This window comes from Pleurodeles waltl, chromosome 3_1, assembly GCF_031143425.1.
Source record: "Pleurodeles waltl isolate 20211129_DDA chromosome 3_1, aPleWal1.hap1.20221129, whole genome shotgun sequence".
Classification (NCBI taxonomy): Eukaryota; Metazoa; Chordata; class Amphibia; order Caudata; family Salamandridae; genus Pleurodeles; species Pleurodeles waltl.
Genome location: NC_090440.1, coordinates 78,052,646 through 78,072,695, shown reverse-complemented (window position 1 = coordinate 78,072,695; position 20,050 = coordinate 78,052,646). Strand labels below are relative to the sequence as shown.

The following is a 20,050-nucleotide window of genomic DNA, read 5'->3' as shown; positions in this document are numbered from 1 at the left end:
GGGCCCATGTCGCAGTGCCAGCCTGCCTTAAAAGCCTTAAATGTTACATTGATAATAGAAAGGGACAAAAGACTTGCAGACGCCTGCAGGGACAATTCCCTCGCGCAGCAAGGAAGGGAAGAGAGCGTATCTACAGAAGGTAATATTAATTACACCAGCGATGCTGTCCCTGCCACCACAAACACCACTAATACTTCTATGAAACAGCTCTAATCATGTCTATGGTTGTAATGGTAGTATTATGTTATATATCTCAGTAATTTCCATAATTACTGTAATGCTGTGGAGGAGAAAAATGCACAGTAATCCAATGAAATGGCTGATTAAAGCAGCCCTTGGACCACAAGAAAAATGATATTCCATTTTACATAATAGCTACACGTATGTAGTACACAATGCACCATGTAGGAAACTTTTGGAAGTTTCCTACAGAACTGAATTGCCCATCAAACAGGCTCTGGATGTCCTGCTGTAATATGGACTTGTGGTGCTAATGTTTTCTGCCCTGGACAGTCAATCCACTGCGTTACACATCACATGAATATATATAAAAACGAAGTTTAAAGTGATGTTATAGCTAGGTGAAAATATCAGTTTGAATGTAATGTTTTAAACTAAAAAAACATTGAAATTCAACAGTTCTAGTTGATTCAAGTAACTATAAATCGTGCACTCGCATGCATGCACTGCGTTGTCATTGATGATCTCAGTTCAGCAGTCATTAGTAATGTTATCAATGCTCTCACAGAATGTGTCGTGAGTGTTGTAATATGTGTGCCCAACCTCCAGAGGGCAGCCAACCCGCACCAAGCACATACAGCGTGCCAGTGGCCTAGCCTTAGGTCCAACCTCACATGGACAGCCAACCCCCCATGACCCAGTGCCAAACACCGCCTGTTTGCAGCAACCCACTGCAGACACTCAGGCCCTGCCCCCATTATTATTATTTTTTTCAACATTGTCATGGAAGTCAACGCGGCCCGACAGGGATCCGAGGGGCCACATTGGACTGGTGGAACACTCATGGGATCACAGGTACCCCCCAAAAACTATTTTTGTAAAATGGGGTTGGGTATACCTGCCCCCTGATATCTTTGTTTTTATATTCATTACACGGGGACCGAGTCCCTGTGTCCTGAGATGGCAGCTGCAACATTTCTCTTCATGTTGCGGTCAACCAATCACAGCACGAGGTCCCACGGGAGTTCATGGGAGCCTCTTGCGCCAGCGGGAGCTAAGCGGCTAATGGGACAGAACGTCCCCGTGGCCAATCAGATCAATCTTTTTTTTAGTTGTGCGATTGCAAACTCTCAGAAGCTTTCAACGAAGCTAACCGTCCAGAAACACCTTACTTTCTCAGAAAACTGATAAACGGATTTACACCAAATCACAAAAAGCACGTTTTCTAGACCAAGATCTAGGTTTCTGCCAAATTTGGGGTACCTACATTCAGTTGTTTCTGTGGTGTCGCTGTTAAATTTTTCTATTGAAAATTGCATGGGGAAATTTCATTTTGACCCACTTCCCCTTTTCTCTCAACTCCACCTTGATGAATCACCCCACAACTTTCCAGGAAGGACCTAAGGTGGATAAACTATTTTTGGAAAGTTTCAATAAAATTTGTCAAATGGCACCAAAGTTATTTGCAAACCAAAAACTCAATTTCTATGCTAACTAGGTCCTAACTATAAGTGATACAATGGGGACTGCCACTATGGAATTTATATATTTACTCACATAAACAAAGGTTAAAGTGCAGTTATAGGTGAGGAAAGTAGTAGGATTTTAACTAGCATTAAAAAAAAACTTGAGAATTCACTGAATAATTCACTGAAAAGCACTGAAAAAGCACTACAGTTTAAAAACCAAAAAACCCAGGAAATTCGCCATAATACATAACTGACATAAGCATAACTTTCAATGCCACAGATTCCAGATGCCATCAGTAATGTAATATGTGAAGTTATAAGCAGCGCACCACAATGATGCAAGTTATACGTATGCCAGTTACTGGTAAAGTTCCCTGATGTTTGGTTTTTAAACAGTAGTGCTTTTTCAGTGAATTCCTACAAGTACGACTCCACTTTAAACTTTGTTTTTTCAGTGAATTTTTATGTTTTTTTATGTAAAGTTAGGCCCTGCACCCAACCCATCGCCGCGCACGGCTAAAGGCCATGTTCACCGGGTAAGGGGAGGTGGCTTCAGGACCTGGCAGTGTGTACCGGAGGTGGGTTGTCGGTTGACCGTCGTGTTCTTTTTGAAGGAGTTCCAGGGCTCTCCGACTAGACCTCAACGGTCCAAATAAGTTTTTTTTTCCTTTTTAGCTCCGCAGTGAGGCATTTTAGTCACACATCTTAGATTATTCCTTAAAACTTCACTGTACCCATTCTGTCAAAATATTTAAAGATAATGCAAAGTGAATTGAGTTTTCACCTCGCTTATCTTCTTTGCCTTCTGCAGACTCACACATTTAATTGAAACACATATATAAATAAATTATTAAACTTAAAGAAATACATCCACTGTAGATAAAACATGTTGGTTACTATTATCAGACAGCTGGTCTATAGGAGAAAGTTGAGACAGGCTGATCCCAACATGCAATGCACTCAGAGCTACTACTGGTCTACCTAAAAGTTCTGCAGATTTCCCTACACACTCCACCTCCTCTTGCTATAAATAGCATCTGTGGAAACAAATCAAGCGAGGGGGAACCACACATACTTCAGTTGTCGGGGCTCGCAGTCCAGTCCTGGAAGCAGTAGTCGCGCTGTCTGCCGAATGTCGTCGCTGTCGACAGTGAGGCTGCGCCGATGCTCGGCGTAGGTGATGGCCACCCGCATCCATTCCATCAGCGGCGGGAGCAACATAAACGGCCTGTGCAGGGAAGACAAGGGAAACAATGCGAATAAGAGTAACATCCAACTATGAGCGGGTCCCGGATAATGGACTATAATATTTGACAACATCTTGCACTTGAAAATATCACATCCGTGGTTCAGCTTATTCTTAATGTACAACTCTGAACAGGGCGAATAAAGGGACATATTTACAAGAAAGTAGCGCATCATAGATGATGCACTACTTTTCTTGCGCCTCCCTACCGGTTAAAAATGATGGAAGAAATAGTGCAGCGAAATGCTGTAAATTTCACTGAGCCATTTTTTCGGGCCTACCTGCGCCGGAACGCCCCCCCTTGCATACATTATGCCTGATGCAGGCGTAATGTGGCACAAGGGGTCGCAACGTGGTGCAATGCAAGCACTGAGCCATTTTGTAAATATGATGCAACAGAAAAGTCCCTTTAGCGCCGCCTTAGCATAAAACAAATTATGCTATGGCGGCACTAAGGTGGCGCAAGGGGGTTGTAAGTATGCCCCATAGTGTCCATTGGATAAATAAAGACTATAGAACGTTTACAGGAAGTTGGATGCAGAATTCAAATTGGGCAGGTTGCATTCCGATCAGTCATTCAGAATTAGTACTGATTATTTAGAATCCCATTTGTTCCTTCGGAATTCCAATTAGTTCTTTCCTATTGGAACTAGTCATCTGTAATCATAATTATTATTCAGAACACCGACTGGTCAGATGGAATTCTGATTGGGTATTCTGATTTCCGGCTCATTATTCTGAACCATGATTGGTCGTCCAGAATTCCGAAGGGTTATTTGAAATTCGTAAATTAGCCATACACTGTTCCAGTTTGTTATTCAGAGTACTGTTTGGTTATTTCGAACCCATAGTAGTTACTTAGTAGTTTCTTTGGTCATTTCCAATTCTGAGTAGTCATTCAGGACCTTATATGGGCAGCTTGTATTTTTTAAGTCCAACTGTCTTTCATTTAATTTGCAGTACAATGGTTACCAGCCACAAATGCAAGTCAATGTACATTTAGCGATCTCAAGGGATTTCCTACTGAATTTCCATTTAAATGCCCACATGAAGCTGTTCACATTTAAATGAACATTTGTGAAGGAGTTATTCGGAATTTCAGAAGACTAATTGGATTTCCAAGTTACCATTTAAAATTTGACTTCATATTCATTTACTTTTCATAGAAATATCAGAAAATTACAAGTCTACAGAAATTTGAAATTAAGGTCGGAAATCCAATATAGACAACCAGAATTTCAAATTCCCATTGGGACCGAATTGTGTTGGGACTAACACACTGACTTACGGTGCATTTGCAGTAAAAACCAGTGTTAACTAGAACACCAGTGTAGAGAATGTTAACACAAAATGGATGCCAGTTAGACACTTGATTGCCCCTCGACTGTAACACAAGACAACAACTATTTGGAAATCTGACATGTCATAATGAATTTCCTTTTGAATCACGAAAACCTCTGACTTTGAACCGCTGATGTTTAAATCCCCTGGTGGAAACTGCAAACGCTGCCATCATTCACTAGCCCCTAATCACACACTAACAGTCACTCAAAAATGTTGTCTTGCTGAGGGATTGGCCACTTTAGGCTCCATTACCAACTGTAAGACTAAAAATAAAGCACCTTTTCCCAGAAAAGCACTTTAAATGATTAGTGACAGGATATGTCAGTTTCTTAGATACCGACCAACAGATTCTGCCTCCCAATAAGTGTGCCAGCCAATCAAATAGCTCAGCATGCAGCCCAGACGAGTCAAACTTTCTCACAACTGCCCTGGCAGGGAGATAGGGTGACAGTGCTGTGACGCCCATGTGCTACTTTGCTTCCCAACTTTGCTCACACACACCAAGGCACGCAGACGCACAGGCGCACTAGTAAACATGCACACACATGAACGTGCACACAGGCACACATCTACATCCAATGCAATACATAGACTGCCTCTCTATGGTGGCATCACTTGCTCTGGCTGGTGGAATACCTCCCATCCAACCCAACAATCTTCGTAATAGTTACATGTAGCGAGCAATGAAGTCCAGTCTTTGTGCCCATTCAATCCTTGGCCTCTTTGCTACAATCACAGGTGTTGAGTTGATGGCACTTGCACAATAGCAGATTGCAAGCCACTGTAATTTAGTCTCTGCATGAACACCGAGTCCCTTATTTCTTCCTTTCTCACACAGATATACACACAAAACTGTTTAGGTGAACATGTTTTTTTTTCCTATATAAAACATACATATGTTATTTACGGAGTTACCGGTGTCACATATTTGAGGGTTGATACTTTCATAAATTAGTTCATTCACTTACTGCTTGCCTTCCTCATTTTAATTTCCGGTGTTTACACTCCACGCGTACATAAGGGGTTGCACGCAATATCTCGTTTTAAAGCGGCATTGGGAAGGGTAACTGTAGTGCTTAATTTGTAAAAACAAATCAAGTGCCAGTGCCCAATGTATTTCATAGGGGTCCACTGCAGCTGGCAGTACCAACATGTTGCATTAAACTGTTAGTTTAAGTCCTAGTTTTATCATGTTTTTAAGATATGTTACATATAAATTAAATAGCTAAATGCTCCACTAATGAACTCTGCTAAAAAAGAAACACACAGTGCCACCATGTGGTGAATTCTGTTAAATACATGCCGGTGTTTACAAATAAGTGCTGAGCACAAGAAAACACTGGCACAAATTGAGCATTGGGTATCTGGCTCCCAATCACTATGGAAATGAATCCTTCCAAAGCATTCTGTGTAGCATGCACACTGGGTTATCAAGTAAATGCCTGGCCCAGGCATGGATCCTGTGGAGACAGGGCTTACTTAACAGAGCACCTTAATAAAGCCCCAGGTCCAGACCGATTGCCTGCGGAATACTATAAATCACAACCCAGTCATCTTTTACAACCCCTCCTAGAGGTGTTCAACGAAGCACACAACAGTAAACAACTCCCAGATTCAATGCGCGAAGCACTAATAGTCATGCTCCCAAAACCAGGCCGAGACCCCTTGGATGTCAGGTCATACAGACCTCTCTCTCTACTTAACTCTGACTGCAAACCTTTCGGGAAGATACTAGCTAACAGATTACACCCCTATCTACCAAACTTAATACACCCAGACCAATCAGGATTTATACCAGGCAGAAACACTTTTGTAAACATTAGAAGATTAATCCGTTTAATGCATAGTAACACCATGGAGGAAGCAGTGGCCATGTCCTTGGACATAGAAAAAGCTTTTGATACACTAAGCTGGAACTACCTTTACCGCACACTGGAGGCATTTGGTTTTCAACCCGACTTCATAAACTGGATCAGGACATTGTACCATAAACCCATTGCCCGAGTTAAAACGGGGCAAATTATCTCCGAAGTATCTCCCATTGGTCGGGGCACCCGACAGGGCTGCCCACTCTCTCCCTTATTATTCGCTATCGCAATGGAACCGCTAGCAATCAAACTCCGAAGTAACGCTCATAATTGGGGCATCCCAGAATTCGACTTATATCACATTGTGTCTTTATATGCTGACGATGCCCTAATATATCTGCGCAAACACTCTACAGCTGTTACAGAGATAATGCAAATACTAGACAACTTTGCACTGGCCTCGGGATTACACATAAACTGGTCTAAATCATGTATCTTCCCCCTCACTCCGATATCACAAGAACAGCAAAGGATATTACCTCAATATCAACTCCCCTGGTCCCTCTAAACCTTTAAATACCTAGGTATACAGGTCTATCACTCAATGACGGACCTAAAGGAAGGTAATCTGGACCGACTGATTAGATCTACCCGCGGCTCGTTGTCATTCTGGAGCTCGCTCCCACTATCCCCTATGGGCAGGACCGCCATAGCTAAAATGTTAATTCTGCCACGCTTCCTATACTATTTTACCGCCCTCCCGATATCATTACCACGTTCATTCTTTCACAAACTACACTCCCTTCTGACCGACCTACTCTGGGGCAGAGACAGACAAGGGTGGCACTATCTATTACACAATACTCACAAGAGGAGGGCGGCTTAGGCATGCCAAACCTAGAATTATATTATGCAGCGGCACAGCTACAATGGATAGCACTATGGCTCAATAACTCAACCACCCCAGAATACGTAGCGCTGAATACATACACAGCACCACAAACAATCCTAACGACACTATTGGCTGGCCCCCCTTATCCTCCGAATAGATCCCTATTACTAAATGCAGCTAGATTTTGCTGGAAAAGATACATCCAGGGCAAAACTGACTCTCCCCCTTACTCTCCTTTGATACCACTATCCCAAATACCGATGGTACAGGACCTGTCATCTCATCATGAAATATATACTACAGCCGTGCATGGTGCATACTGACTTCACGTATAGCGCTGTATGTATTAATATATAATGAAGTCATGCAGGATGCAGACTGAAGTTATGATACTGAAGTTATGTATGGCGCTGCATGTATTAATATATATTACAGCAGTGCATGATGCATGATAAAGCAATGTATGGTGCTGCAACTATTAATATATACTGTAGCTGTGTATAGTGCAGACTGAAATTACGTATAGCACTGCATGTTTTAGTATATACTGCAGCTGTGCATGGTGACGTTTTTATACAAGTTAAGCACTGGCTGCATGTATTAATATATACTGAAACTAATGGTGCATACTGAAGTTATGCATGGTGCGCTTGCATTAATACATACTGGAGCTGTGCACGTTGCAAACCATGGACTATTTAGGGGTCGCCGCTGCGACCCTTGGATTGCCCCTCTCGACCTCTGGCACTGCCTTTGTGACCCAAGGCCTCAGAGGGTAGAAAATCAGTGCCAAGAACATGTCCTTATGGACATGGGCTAGGACTCCACCCCTTGGTTTCTGTCAATTTTTTTTATTACACTAATATTGAATAGTATTATATTATTTATTATTAGTGTAATATAAAGTGGAGCACAATGATATGAAATATGACCTTCCCTCGAAGCTAAGGTTAGTAAAAAAATGTTTTAAAATGTAGGCTGTGTACGTGCTTTGGTATGAGAGTGTTTATGTGAAAGGGTGCCTTAATGTGTGTGTGAAAGCACGTGTGTGTGTGAGTGAAAGCTAAGGTCAAAGGGGAGTAATTTCAATTACGCTATCCCACGCATTTCAGTGAATTAACGTCCGTGGTGCACACTGGAGTTATGCATAGCACCACTTGCGTTACTACATACTCCAGCCTTCCGAGGTGCACACTGCAGTTATGTATAGCGCTGGTTGCGTTACTACATACTCCAGCCTTCCGAGGTGCACACTGCAGTTATGTATAGCGCTGGTTGCGTTACTACATACTCCAGCTTTCCGAGGTGCACACTGCAGTTATGTATAGCGCCGCTTGTATTAGTATATACTCCAGCCTTCCGAGGTGCACACTGCAGTTATGTATAGCGCTGGTTGCGTTACTACATACTCCAGCCTTGCACGGTGCACACCGCAGTTATGCATAGCACCGCTTGCATTAGCAGATACTCCAGCCTTGCACGATGCACGCTGCAGTTATGCATAGCGCCGCTTGCATTAGCAGATACTCCAGCCTTGCACGGTGCACACCGCAGTTATGCATAGCACCGCTTGCATTAGCAGATACTCCAGCCTTGCACGATGCACGCTGCAGTTATGCATAGCGCCGCTTGCATTAGCAGATACTCCAGCCTTGCACGATGCACGCTGCAGTTATGCCGAGTGCCACTTCCATTAGCAGATACTCCAGCCGTGCACAGGGCACACTGCAGTTATACATATCCTCTCACGGTGCACACTGTAGTCACGCCTAGCGCAATTTGTATTAGTATATACTGCAGCCTTGCACGGTGCAGATTGCCCTTATGTATAGCGCCGCTTGTATTAGTATATACTGCAGCCTTGCACGGTGCAGATTGCAGTTATGTATAGCGCCGCCTGTATTAGTATATACTGCAGCCTTGCACGGTGCTCTTTGCAGTTATGTATAGCGCCGCTTGTATTAGTATATACTGCAGCCTTGCACGGTGCAGATTGCAGTTATGTATAGCGCCGCCTGTATTAGTATATACTGCAGCCTTGCACGGTGCAGATTGCAGTTATGTATAGCGCCGCCTGTATTAGTATATACTGCAGCCTTGCACGGTGCAGATTGCAGTTATGTATAGCGCCGCCTGTATTAGTATATACTGCAGCCTTGCACGGTGCAGATTGCAGTTATGTATAGCGCCGCCTGTATTAGTATATACTGCAGCCTTGCACGGTGCAGATTGCAGTTATGTATAGCGCCGCCTGTATTAGTATATACTGCAGCCTTGCACGGTGCTCTTTGCAGTTAAGTATAGCGCCGCTTGTATTAGTATATACTGCAGCCTTGCACGGTGCAGATTGCAGTTATGTATAGCGCCGCCTGTATTAGTATATACTGCAGCCTTGCACGGTGCTCTTTGCAGTTATGTATAGCGCCGCTTGTATTAGTATATACTGCAGCCTTGCACGGTGCAGATTGCAGTTATGTATAGCGCCGCCTGTATTAGTATATACTGCAGCCTTGCACGGTGCCCTTTGCAGTTATGTATAGCGCCGCTTGTATTAGTATATACTGCAGCCTTGCACGGTGCACATTGTAGTTATGTATAGCGCCACCTGTAATAGTATATACTGCAGCCTTGCACGGTGCACATTACAGTAATGCATAGCGCTGCTTGTATTAGTATATACTCCAGACTTGCATGGTGCATACTGAAGTTATGTATAGCGCTGCATGTATTAATATATAATGCAGCCATGCACGGTGCACACTGATGTTAGATGTAGGGTAGTTCATCGTTCTGTACACTCCAGATCCAGGACGGGTGGCTTCAGATGTACCATGTGGGCACCTCGGGCTGAGATAGTCCTGGGGTGACAGCATGTACCCTATATTGTATTTCAAGAATTCCATATCCCTTATCCCAAGATGGCCCAACGATGGGTGCCTGGACGATGCCCCAAGCAAGGGTGTCGGTGCCATGAGGTGGGTTTTCAGAAATCCTGTGTGGGCACCTTTGCCCATATGGCTCAGGGGTGGGTGTCTATACCATGAAGTTGGATTTCAGAGACCCTATCTGGGTATCTCGTCCTGACATGGCTCATGGGTGGTTGACTGTGCTTTGTGATCGGATTTCAGAAATCCTGTGTGGGCAGTGCCCCCAGATGGCCAAGGGGTGGAAGTCTGTGCTATGAGGCTGGATTTAAGAGATCCCATGTGGGCACCTCGTCCTGAGATGGGTCAAGGGTGTGTCTGCGCCATGAGGCTATTCTATGTAAGATACCATGTTGGTACCCGGGCTTGAAATGGCCCGCGATATATATGTCTGTCATAAGGCTGGAGTTTAAAGATCCCGTGTGGGCACCTCGGCATGAGATGGCACGCGGTGGGTGCTTCTACCCCGAGCCTGACGTAGAGTACCTGGGTCCCACTCTCTGTGCAGCGTGGTCTCACTTCGCACCAGCCCCGCACCTGACCTCGTGGGCTTCAGACGAAACTCCCAGGCCCCCGACAGGCAGGTTATTGTGTATTCTCCATCGCAGAGGTCACCAGGTCCAGCTCTCTGGCTCTCGTCAAATGTCAAAAATCCTAAAACATCTTTTAACAACTGTTTGCAAAATTACAGGAATTTTGGAACTGGCAGGTGAAGCGGGCGTTTGACCTCGAGTGTCAGAGTTCACATTCTGGTAACCTTGCCACCAGTGCTTTTCATTTTTCAAACACGTGTGTTTGTGAAGTCACATCTGGATAGATGCCCAACTGGACTCTGCTAGTCCGAGAGGCCTGACCTGCAGCTCAAGAGAGGGACTGTCAGGCAGGTAGGTGCCTGCGGGGCTCGTGCCTCACTGACGTGGCACGGAACCTGCCCAGGTGTGGCTGCCAGGCCGCACTAAGGACCTGATTAACCATTGGCATACAAGGCGCGGTAATACCGAACACAATATTACCATTATCAGGTATTACTTAAGTGCCTTTACCGGGCCATTGGAGTCTCTACATCTGGAATGAAGAACATTCAGAACTCGGGGTTTACGCACTCATTTTCAAGGTGGGCCATTTTGCATGTATATTTACACCTGCTTTTAGCAGGTGGATTAGTGACTGGGAGTTACCACGTTTCTTGGAATCCACTCTCAGCCGCAAATAATAACACGTGACCACTTAGGCCGGATTCCATCTCGCCAGCGCCGGGCTTTCATTTACAGCACGGTGCATTCTGGGAGTTATAGTCTAGTTATACTTCAGTTGGACTAAAACCTTCGTAAACGATGCAACCTGGAAAAGGAATGCCCATGATTGGAGCAGCAGTGTTCTCGGGAGGCATGGAGAGAATCTCAGGCACTGTTAAGAAATCTCCTGACTTCCTGTCAACCAGTTCACCTTGTTGCTAAAAAGAGGCGGTCATTGCCTTTTATTGGAACTCCACAACTTTAATCGAGAGCGTTGCATGATCCAGTCTTTCTCTGGAGGCGACAGAAGAATCTGAAACTACCCCCCCCCCCCCCCGCTTACCCGCATTGCTTACCCGCAATGCGGCCAGCATTCCCAGGTTCATACGTGATGTGCTGCTCCAGTCTAGATTTTTCTTCTTTTGAATTCTGGGACTTGTAGTCCTGGTTTATAATGGAATGAACAAGACTACAAGTCCCAGAATTCAAAGAAATAAAACCTGGACAGGAGCAGCACATCATGCATGGACTTGAGAAACTTGGCAAGGATGAACATGTCATGACACCCCCAAAAACACCTCAAACACCTTCTCTTTGAACAACACCTGGGCTAAACCCCTCCTACCTCCTCGCGCTCTCGGTGAGTGCATTTCAACCTCACCCATTGGTGCGATTTATTGGGTAAAACCCTGTGGACTGCATCCATCCCATTGACTCATCTCACCTGCTTTAAATTGTCCTGTTATGTTACATGTGCAAAGTGCACTATCTCCTGGGGAGGGTAACCTGGCGCTCAGCCCTACGAGGGTGTATCTATTTTCCTCTTGTTATTGATAGGTTTTGGCTATATCGTAAAGCGCTGTGATGCCTCTGAGAAAGTCTGCGCTATATAAAATCACATAAATAAATACGTGTAGTTCCTAGTAGCAAGGTGAGCTTGTATTCACTGAGGGTTGCAAAACGCAACCCCAGAAAGGAATATGCATTCAGCAACGCCGTGGTGGGGCATTTTTTATTAAATTTAGGGGCATATTTAAAAGCCCCTTGAGATGCCCTAGCGTAATTTATTTTGTACGCTAAGGTGGCGTTAAGGAGGCCTTTCCCCCGTGCCGTATTTACAAAGTGGCACAATGCTTGCATTGCGCCACATTCTAATCCCTTGCGCCACATTATGCTTGCGCCAGCTTGTTCCAAGACAGAGAGGCACGAAAAAATGGCGCAGCCAAATTTACAACATTTTACTGTGCCATTTTTATCTTCTCAGAGCAGGCTTTAAAATGAAACACACATTTTAATCTGTGGGCCTCTCTATGCTTTGCAGCAAAGCGACGCAATAGCATCAAAATGGATGACACTATTGTTTTAACGACCGCCATGGTGCGCCGTATTATAAATATGGTGCAACCATGGTGTCGTTAGTTGGGGCAGGGATGACACACGAAAAGTGGCGCATCAGGACCGATGCACCACTTTCTTGTAAATATGCCACTAAATGTGTTATGTCGCAGGTGGGTCTCTTGGAAAAAGTGTACAGATCAATAAGCACTTAGGGGCATATTTATACTTGTTTTGCGCTAAAGCTGCGTAATTCTTCTTAACGCATATTCGGTGCAAAACTAACTCCATATTTATACTTCGGCACTAGACCCTCTAGCGCAAAATTTATGGAGTAAAAGTCATTTTTTGGACGTGGAAACCTGCTTTGTGTCAATGAGATGCAAAGTAGATGTTCCCGTGCAAAAAATGACTCTATGGCTCTAGCGCCATATATAGCCCCCGTGCTAAAATCAGGTACGTGGAGTACGAGGGGTCAAATAATGGTGCAATGCTTGCTTTGCACCATTATTTAATGTCTGGGTCGGGGCAGACGTTAGGGGACCTGTGGGCTTATTTCCATGGTGGACCCAAGGGACACCCCCACCCACACCAGAGGGACAGCAGAGGATGGGGACCCCATCCCAGGTAAGTATAGGTATGTTTTTTTTTTTAAGTGCCATTGGGGGTCCTGAAGTGGGCCCCTCTACATGGCACATGGCATGTGGGTGGGCATGACTCGTGTCTTTTCTAAGACAGGAGTCATGTGGATGTGGTATGGATGGTTTTGCGTCAGAAAATGACGCTAGGCTGATTAGAGTCATTTTTTAAATTTACTCTAACCTGCCTAACATCATTTTTTGGTGCAAAACCCCCTTCTTCTATACCGCCAGCCCCAACCGGCTAACGTCATTTTTTTTTTACGCTAGGCTACCCTTGGCACCGCTTGCACCATTCCATAAATATGGTGCCCAGCTGGTGCTCAGAAATGGTGCAAGCCGGTGCTAAACGTTTTGGTGCAAAACTGCGTTGGTGCAGCTTTGCACCAAAAAGTATAAATCAGGGCCTTAGTCTTTCCCCATTAAGCCTGGAAGGGGCACGCGTAGCAGACAGCTGGCCAACGTCTTGTGTAACACCTTCAGCCAGTCCTGGCCTATCAGCAGCCCTTTGTTTATGTCTGACTTGGAGGTCTGTATTTAAATGAGAAAACTAACAAGGATTGGCAAAGACAATAGGTCTCGCCCACGACACCTACTGGCTTTGCAATGCTTATTTTTCTCTATAAATAGCTACAGAGCATGCATGCAAATATGTGGCAGCATCTTGGATTTTTTTAAAAGAAAAATCACTAAAAATATGTGTGCATGCACAGATCAATCTTTAAACGATTTTGCTTAAAATTAAAACAACCACTCCAAGATGGCCTCCACAAATGCATGCTGATGGGTACAAATTGTCGACCATCTTGGTTTAAAATCTATTCAAATGTGGCCTCTCGCTGATACAGCAGCGCGTGAAAATAGAATCAAAAGGGGGGGGGCAAGTAAGTGCTGGGTAGATAATAAATTATAAAGAGTGTGGGGAGACCTAAGGAAAGGAGCAGGGACATCATAAGGATTTTGGGGGCCCTCTGTGAAATGTAATTTCAGGGCCCCTGTTCAGATTAGCTATGAATTTATGATCCCATTTCAACTCTGTCATGCTCCTTTTGCCCAGGTCACTGCACCGAGCAGGCACACTGGTCCAAATTCTAAATGTGTTTACATCTAATATTCAGGGATAGTGACTGTGTTTTCAATATTGTAACACAGCAGCAAGTCACCAATATTCCTGAAAATAATCACTGTCCTTCTTGAAAATAATAATTGTCACACCTTCCCATTCCTCACGAGGCCCTGTTTTGATTTAAAAGAAACTTTTTTTTATGAATTTTGCATGAAACATAAACAAAATATTTCTGTGCAAAATGTCTGTAATACAACCCCACATCTCACCTACATTAGCTGTAAATTAAAGGAGAACTGTATGTAGAACAATCTGTTTAAGAATTATTCGGGGTCATCAAGACAAGACTCTCTGCAAAACAGAGCTGGCTCTATCAGGGGGCCCCTGAAAGGCTGGGGCCCTGGCCAGTGCCCACTTTATCCATCTCTGGAGCAGAGAGGAGCAGCAAGAGGTACATACACCAAGGAAGAGAAAATAGCCCCTGTAAAGAAATGGCTCCCTGTTGCAGTTACCCCCCCACTTTTTGCCTGATACTGATGCTGACTTGACTGAGAAGTGTGCTGTGACCCTGCTAACCAGGCCCCAGCACCAGTGTTCTTTCACCTAAAATGTACTTTTGATTCCACAATTGGCACAACCCTGGCACCCAGGTAAGTCCCTTGTAACTGGTACCCCTGGTACGAAGGGCCCTGATGCCAGGGAAGGTCTCTAAGGGCTGCAGCATGTCTTATGCCACCCTAGGGACCCCTCACTCAGCACAGACACACTGCTTGCCAGCTTGTGTGTGCTGGTGGGGAGAAAATGACTAAGTCGACATGGCACTCCCCTCAGGGTGCCATGCCAGCCTCACACTGCCTGTGGCATACGTAAGTCACCCATCTTGCAGGCCTTACAGCCCTAAGGCAGGGTGCACTATACCACAGGTGAGGGCATAGGTGCATGAGCACTATGCCCCTACAGTGTCTAAGCAAAACCTTAGACATGTAAGTGCAGGGTAGCCATAAGAGTATATGGTCTGGCAGTCTGTCAAAAACGAACTCCACAGCTCCATAATGGCTACACTGAATACTGGGAAGTTTGGTACCAAACTTCTCAGAATAATAAACCCACACTGATGCCAGTGTTGGATTTATTAAAAAATGCACACAGAGTGCATCTTAGAGATGCCCCCTGTATTTTACCCAATTGTTCAGTGCAGAACTGACTGGTCTCTGCCGGCCTGCTGCTAAGAGACGAGTTTCTGACCCCATGCGGTGAGAGCCTTTGTGCTCTCTGAGGACAGAAACAAAGCCTGCTCTGGGTGGAGGTGCTTCACACCTCCCCCCTGCAGGAACTGTAACACCTAGCAGTGAGCTTCAAAGGCTCAGGCTTCGTGTTACAATGCCCCAGGGCACTCCAGCTAGTGGAGATGCCCGCCCCCTGGACACAGCCCCTACTTTTGGCGGCAAGTCCAGGAGAGATAATGAGAAAAACAAGGAGGAGTCACTGGCCAGTCAGGACAGCCCCTAAGGTGTCCTGAGCTGAGGTGACTGACTTTTAGAAATCCTCCATCTTGCAGATGGAGGATTCCCCCAATAGGATTAGGGATGTGCCCCCCCTCCCCTCAGGGAGGAGGCACAAAGAGGGTGTAGCCACCCTCAAGGACAGTAGCCATTGGCTACTGCCCTCCCAGACCTAAACACACCCCTAAATTCAGTATTTAGGGGCTCCCCAGAACCTAGGGAACTAGATTCCTGCAACTTAAAGAAGAGGACTGCTGAGCTGAAAACCCTGCAGAGAAGATGACGACACCAACTGCTTTGGCCCCAGCCCTACCGGCCTGTCTCCCCCCCCTTCTAAAGACACTGCTCCAGCGACGCTTTCCCCAGGGACCAGCGACCTCTGAATCCTCAGAGGACTGCCCGGCTCTAGAAGGACCAAGAACTCCCGAGGACAGCGGCCCTGTTCACCAAAGACTGCAACTTTGAAACAAAGAAGCAACTTTGAAACAACTTGCGTTTCCCGCCGGAAGCGTGAGACTTGACACTCTGCACCCGACGCCCCCGGCTCGACTTGTGGAGAACAATCACTTCAGGGAGGACTACCCGGCGACTGCGAGACCGTGAGTAGCCAGAGTTGCCCCCCCTGAGCCCCCACAGCGACGCCTGTAGAGGGAATCCCGAGGCTCCCCCTGACCGCGACTGCCTGCTTCTAAGATCCGACGCCTGGTAAAGACTCTACACCCGCAGCCCCCAGGACCTGAAGGATCCGAACTCCAGTGCAGGAGTGACCCCCAGGAGGCCCTCTCCCTTGCCCAGGTGGTGGCTATCCCGAGGAGCCCCCCACTTGCCTGCCTGCATCGCTGAAGAGACCCCTTGGTCTCCCATTGCTTTCTATTGAAAACCCGACGCTTGTTTGCACACTGCACCCGGCCGCCCCCGCGCCGCTGAGGGTGTACTTTCTGTGTGGACTTGTGTCCCCCCCCGGTACCCTACAAAAACCCCCTGGTCTGCCCTCCGAAGACACGGGTACTTACCTGCTGGCAGACTGGAACCGGGGCACCCCCTTCTCCATTGAAGCCTATGCGTTTTGGGTACCACTTTGACCTCTGCACCTGACCGGCCCTGAGCTGCTTGTGTGGTAACTTTGGGGTTGCTCTGAACCCCCAACAGTGGGCTACCTTGGACCCAAACTTGAGCCCCGTAGGTGGTTTACTTACCTGCAAAAACTAACAAACACTTACCTCCCCCAGGAACTGTTGAAAATTGCACTGTCTAGTTTTAAAATAGCTATATGTGATTTATGTGAAAACTGTATATGCTATTTTGCCAATTCAAAGTTCCTAAAATACCTACCTGCAATACCTTTCATTTGAAGTATTACATGAAAAGATATTTTTCTATACAAAAACCTATTGGCCTGGAATTGTCTCTGAGTGTGTGTTCCTCATTTATTGCCTGTGTATGTACAACAAATGCTTAACACTACTCCTTTGATAAGCCTACTGCTCGACCACACTACCACAAAATAGAACATTGGTATTATCTCTTTTTGCCACTATCTTACCTCTAAGGACTCTGTGCATACTATTCCTTACTTTGAAATAGTGCATACAGAGCCAACTTCCTACAGCCCCTCATGCACTGAAATGCAAGGTTGTGATATAAGCAGTAGAAGGACACAACACATCCAATGCTGAACAGTTCATTGGAGCGGTTGGTTCTCTTCTCGATGCGGTTGATCAGGTCCTCTCTTTTTTGCTTCTTTGAGGTGGTGGTAGTTGTTGAGGGCGGCTTTGAAGGTGGCGCGATCCGATGGCTTCCTACTAGTGCGTCACTGTCTTTCTAGTTGTTTGCGTTCTCTTTTTAGAGTGCAGAGTTCCAGTGTGAACCAGCTGGCGGGCTTGCTGGATCGTCTGGTGCTGGAGTTTCTTGTGGGGGTGATTTTGACAGCACAGTTGTGGATCAAGTCAGAGAAATTGCGGGAGTCCTGCTCGATGGTGCCGGTGGGGTTGGATTTGTTGCTGGTGGGGTTGGGTCTGTTGGCTTTGAGGGGGGTGGTCTATTGGGGTTCGGTGGTTACGCGGAATACGGAAACGCTCTCTATGTCGGAATAACCTCCCAACTCCCCAACCGCCTCCAAAACGTTCAGAATTCTGCAGCAAGACTCATCCTAGATCTGCCCAGACGCACTAGCATAACCTTGCACCTCAGAAGACTACACTGGCTGCCGGTGCGAAAAAGATTTAAATTCAAGTTCTTAACCCTTGCTTTCCAAGCCCTCCACAACATCGGACCCAAACACATCAAACACCGTCTGACCTTCCACAAGCCCTCCAGAAAGCTCCGGCCTGCCTCTCTCACCCTTGCACGCATCCCACAAATCAGCCAGCACCACTGCGGGCCACCAAGGCCGGTACCGCTGCGGGCCACCAAGGCCTGGAACAACCTCTCCCCAACCTGAGAACCATTCACTCCCTCACCGACTTCAGGAAAAAAATCAAGACCTGGGTGTTCAACGAGAGGCCACCAGCAGGAAACGGCACCCCGAGCGCCTGGTTCCCCCAGCACCCCCCCCAGGTGAAAAGCTGTGCTCTACAAATAAGCGATTGATTGACTGATCCAATCAAAACATCTAAATACTACTTGGGCGGGACAAACACAAAAACAGCGAAGAAAGACATCCAATTGGGAGCAAGTAACTATGAAAGCCATCATATTGTCTCCAATGGCCAGTCGCGGCTCGCTTCGCTCATAAGGAGCGGGGCGGGTGCGGTGCGAAGGAGGGGGATCTAAAATATAATTTAAATATATAGGGGCATATTTATACTCCGTTTGCGCCGAATTAGCGTTGTTTTTTTCGACGCAAATTCGGCGCAAAACTAACGCCATATTTATACTTTGGCGTTAGACGCGTCTAGCGCCAAAGTATGAGGAAAGAGCGTCATTTTTTTGCGTGAACGCCTTCCTTGCGTTAATGAGATGCAAGGTAGGCGTTCCCGTCCAAAAAAATGACTGCGACACAAATGCGTCGTATTTATACTCCCGGGCAAAAATCACGCCCGGGAGTAGGCGGGGCAAAAAACCCCGCATTTGCGCCTCTTTTTAACGCCTGGGTCAGGGCAGGCGTTAAGGGACCTGTGGGCTCAAAATGAGCCCACAGCTGCCCTCCCATGCCCCCAGGGACCCCCCCTGCCACCCTTGCCCACCCCAGGAGGACACCCAAGGATGGAGGGACCCATCCCAGGGACATTCAGGTAAGTTCAGGTAAGTATACATTTTTATTTTTTTTATATTTTTTTTTGGCATAGGGGGGCCTGATTTGTGCCCCCCTACATGCCTCAATGCCCAATGACCATGCCCAGGGGACATAAGTCCCCTGGGCATGGCCATTGGGCAAGGGGGCATGACTCCTGTCTTTACTAAGACAGGAGTCATGTAAATGGCGTCTGGGCGTCGTTAAAAATGGCGCAAATCGGGTGGAGGCGATTTTTTAGCGTCAACCTGACTTGCACCATTTTTAAGACGCCCTAACGCCATTTTCCCCAATGCCGGCGCTGCCTGGTGTACGTGGTTTTTTTCCACGCACACCAGGCAGCGCCGGTCTGCTAGCGCCGGCTAACGCCATTCAATAAATACGGCGCCCGCATGGCGCTTCAGAATGGCGTTAGCCGGCGCTAAACTTTTTGACGCTAAACTGCGTTAGCGCTGTTTAGCGTCAAAAAGTATAAATACGGGCCATATTTTTTTTAAATGAACACTTACCTTTTCAACACTGTCCCGTGCCGTGCTCCCTGGCTGCACGCAGGCACAGGATCCCAGCCTGCCCTGCAGCCAATCCTGATGCTGCTCAAAGCAGCATCAGGTGGGCGCTCCCAGGCAGACAGGGAGCCTGTGAAGGCTCTCTCCAGTCAGGCAACTGTGTTGCTGGGCTGGAGAGAGCCCTGTGCGCATGTGTGTTTGGCTGGCTAGAGACGGCCGGCCAAACATACACGCGCAGTGAGGGGGAGCGCTGAGCACCCCCCCTCACTGCTCCTCATCCCAGATGCCCCGCCCCTCTCACAACAAGGGGATAATAAACATGCTTTATAATCCCCTCCTTGTGAAAGTTTTGCAGCTTCCGCTGCTGGCGCGGGTGAGTGGGGGGAGGGGGGTGAGGCTCCTCCGCCCTAACGGAGGAGTCGCCCCTGCCAAAGGCCCCACTAATTATTTACTAAATACAATGTTGGTACATCAACAGGAAACAGAAGGTGTCTTTAGACAATGCTTAAAAACTACAAATCCCAGAAGGCAAATTGTTGGTGAATAAGTTGGGGCAGGCAGAAATGATATTGTATAAGTTAGGAGCACCTTTGTGATGTCTCTACTCGAGATATTTGCAGGATTAAGAGCAAATCCAAAGCATAATGAACTCCCCTATAACAGGGAGGGTAAG

The 20,050-nt window shown here is 46.5% G+C and overlaps 1 protein-coding gene across 2 annotated transcripts in view; it reads right to left on the bottom strand.

The window, feature by feature from the left end:
* Positions 1 to 20,050, bottom strand: part of ABTB2 (ankyrin repeat and BTB domain containing 2) — a 343,614-nt gene that overhangs the window by 45,169 nt on the left and 278,395 nt on the right. For both annotated transcript variants that reach the window (XM_069221851.1, XM_069221850.1), the window contains one exon: positions 2,725 to 2,877. In XM_069221851.1, coding sequence (XP_069077952.1) covers positions 2,725 to 2,877 — 153 coding nt within the window. The remainder of the gene's footprint in view (positions 1 to 2,724; positions 2,878 to 20,050) is intronic.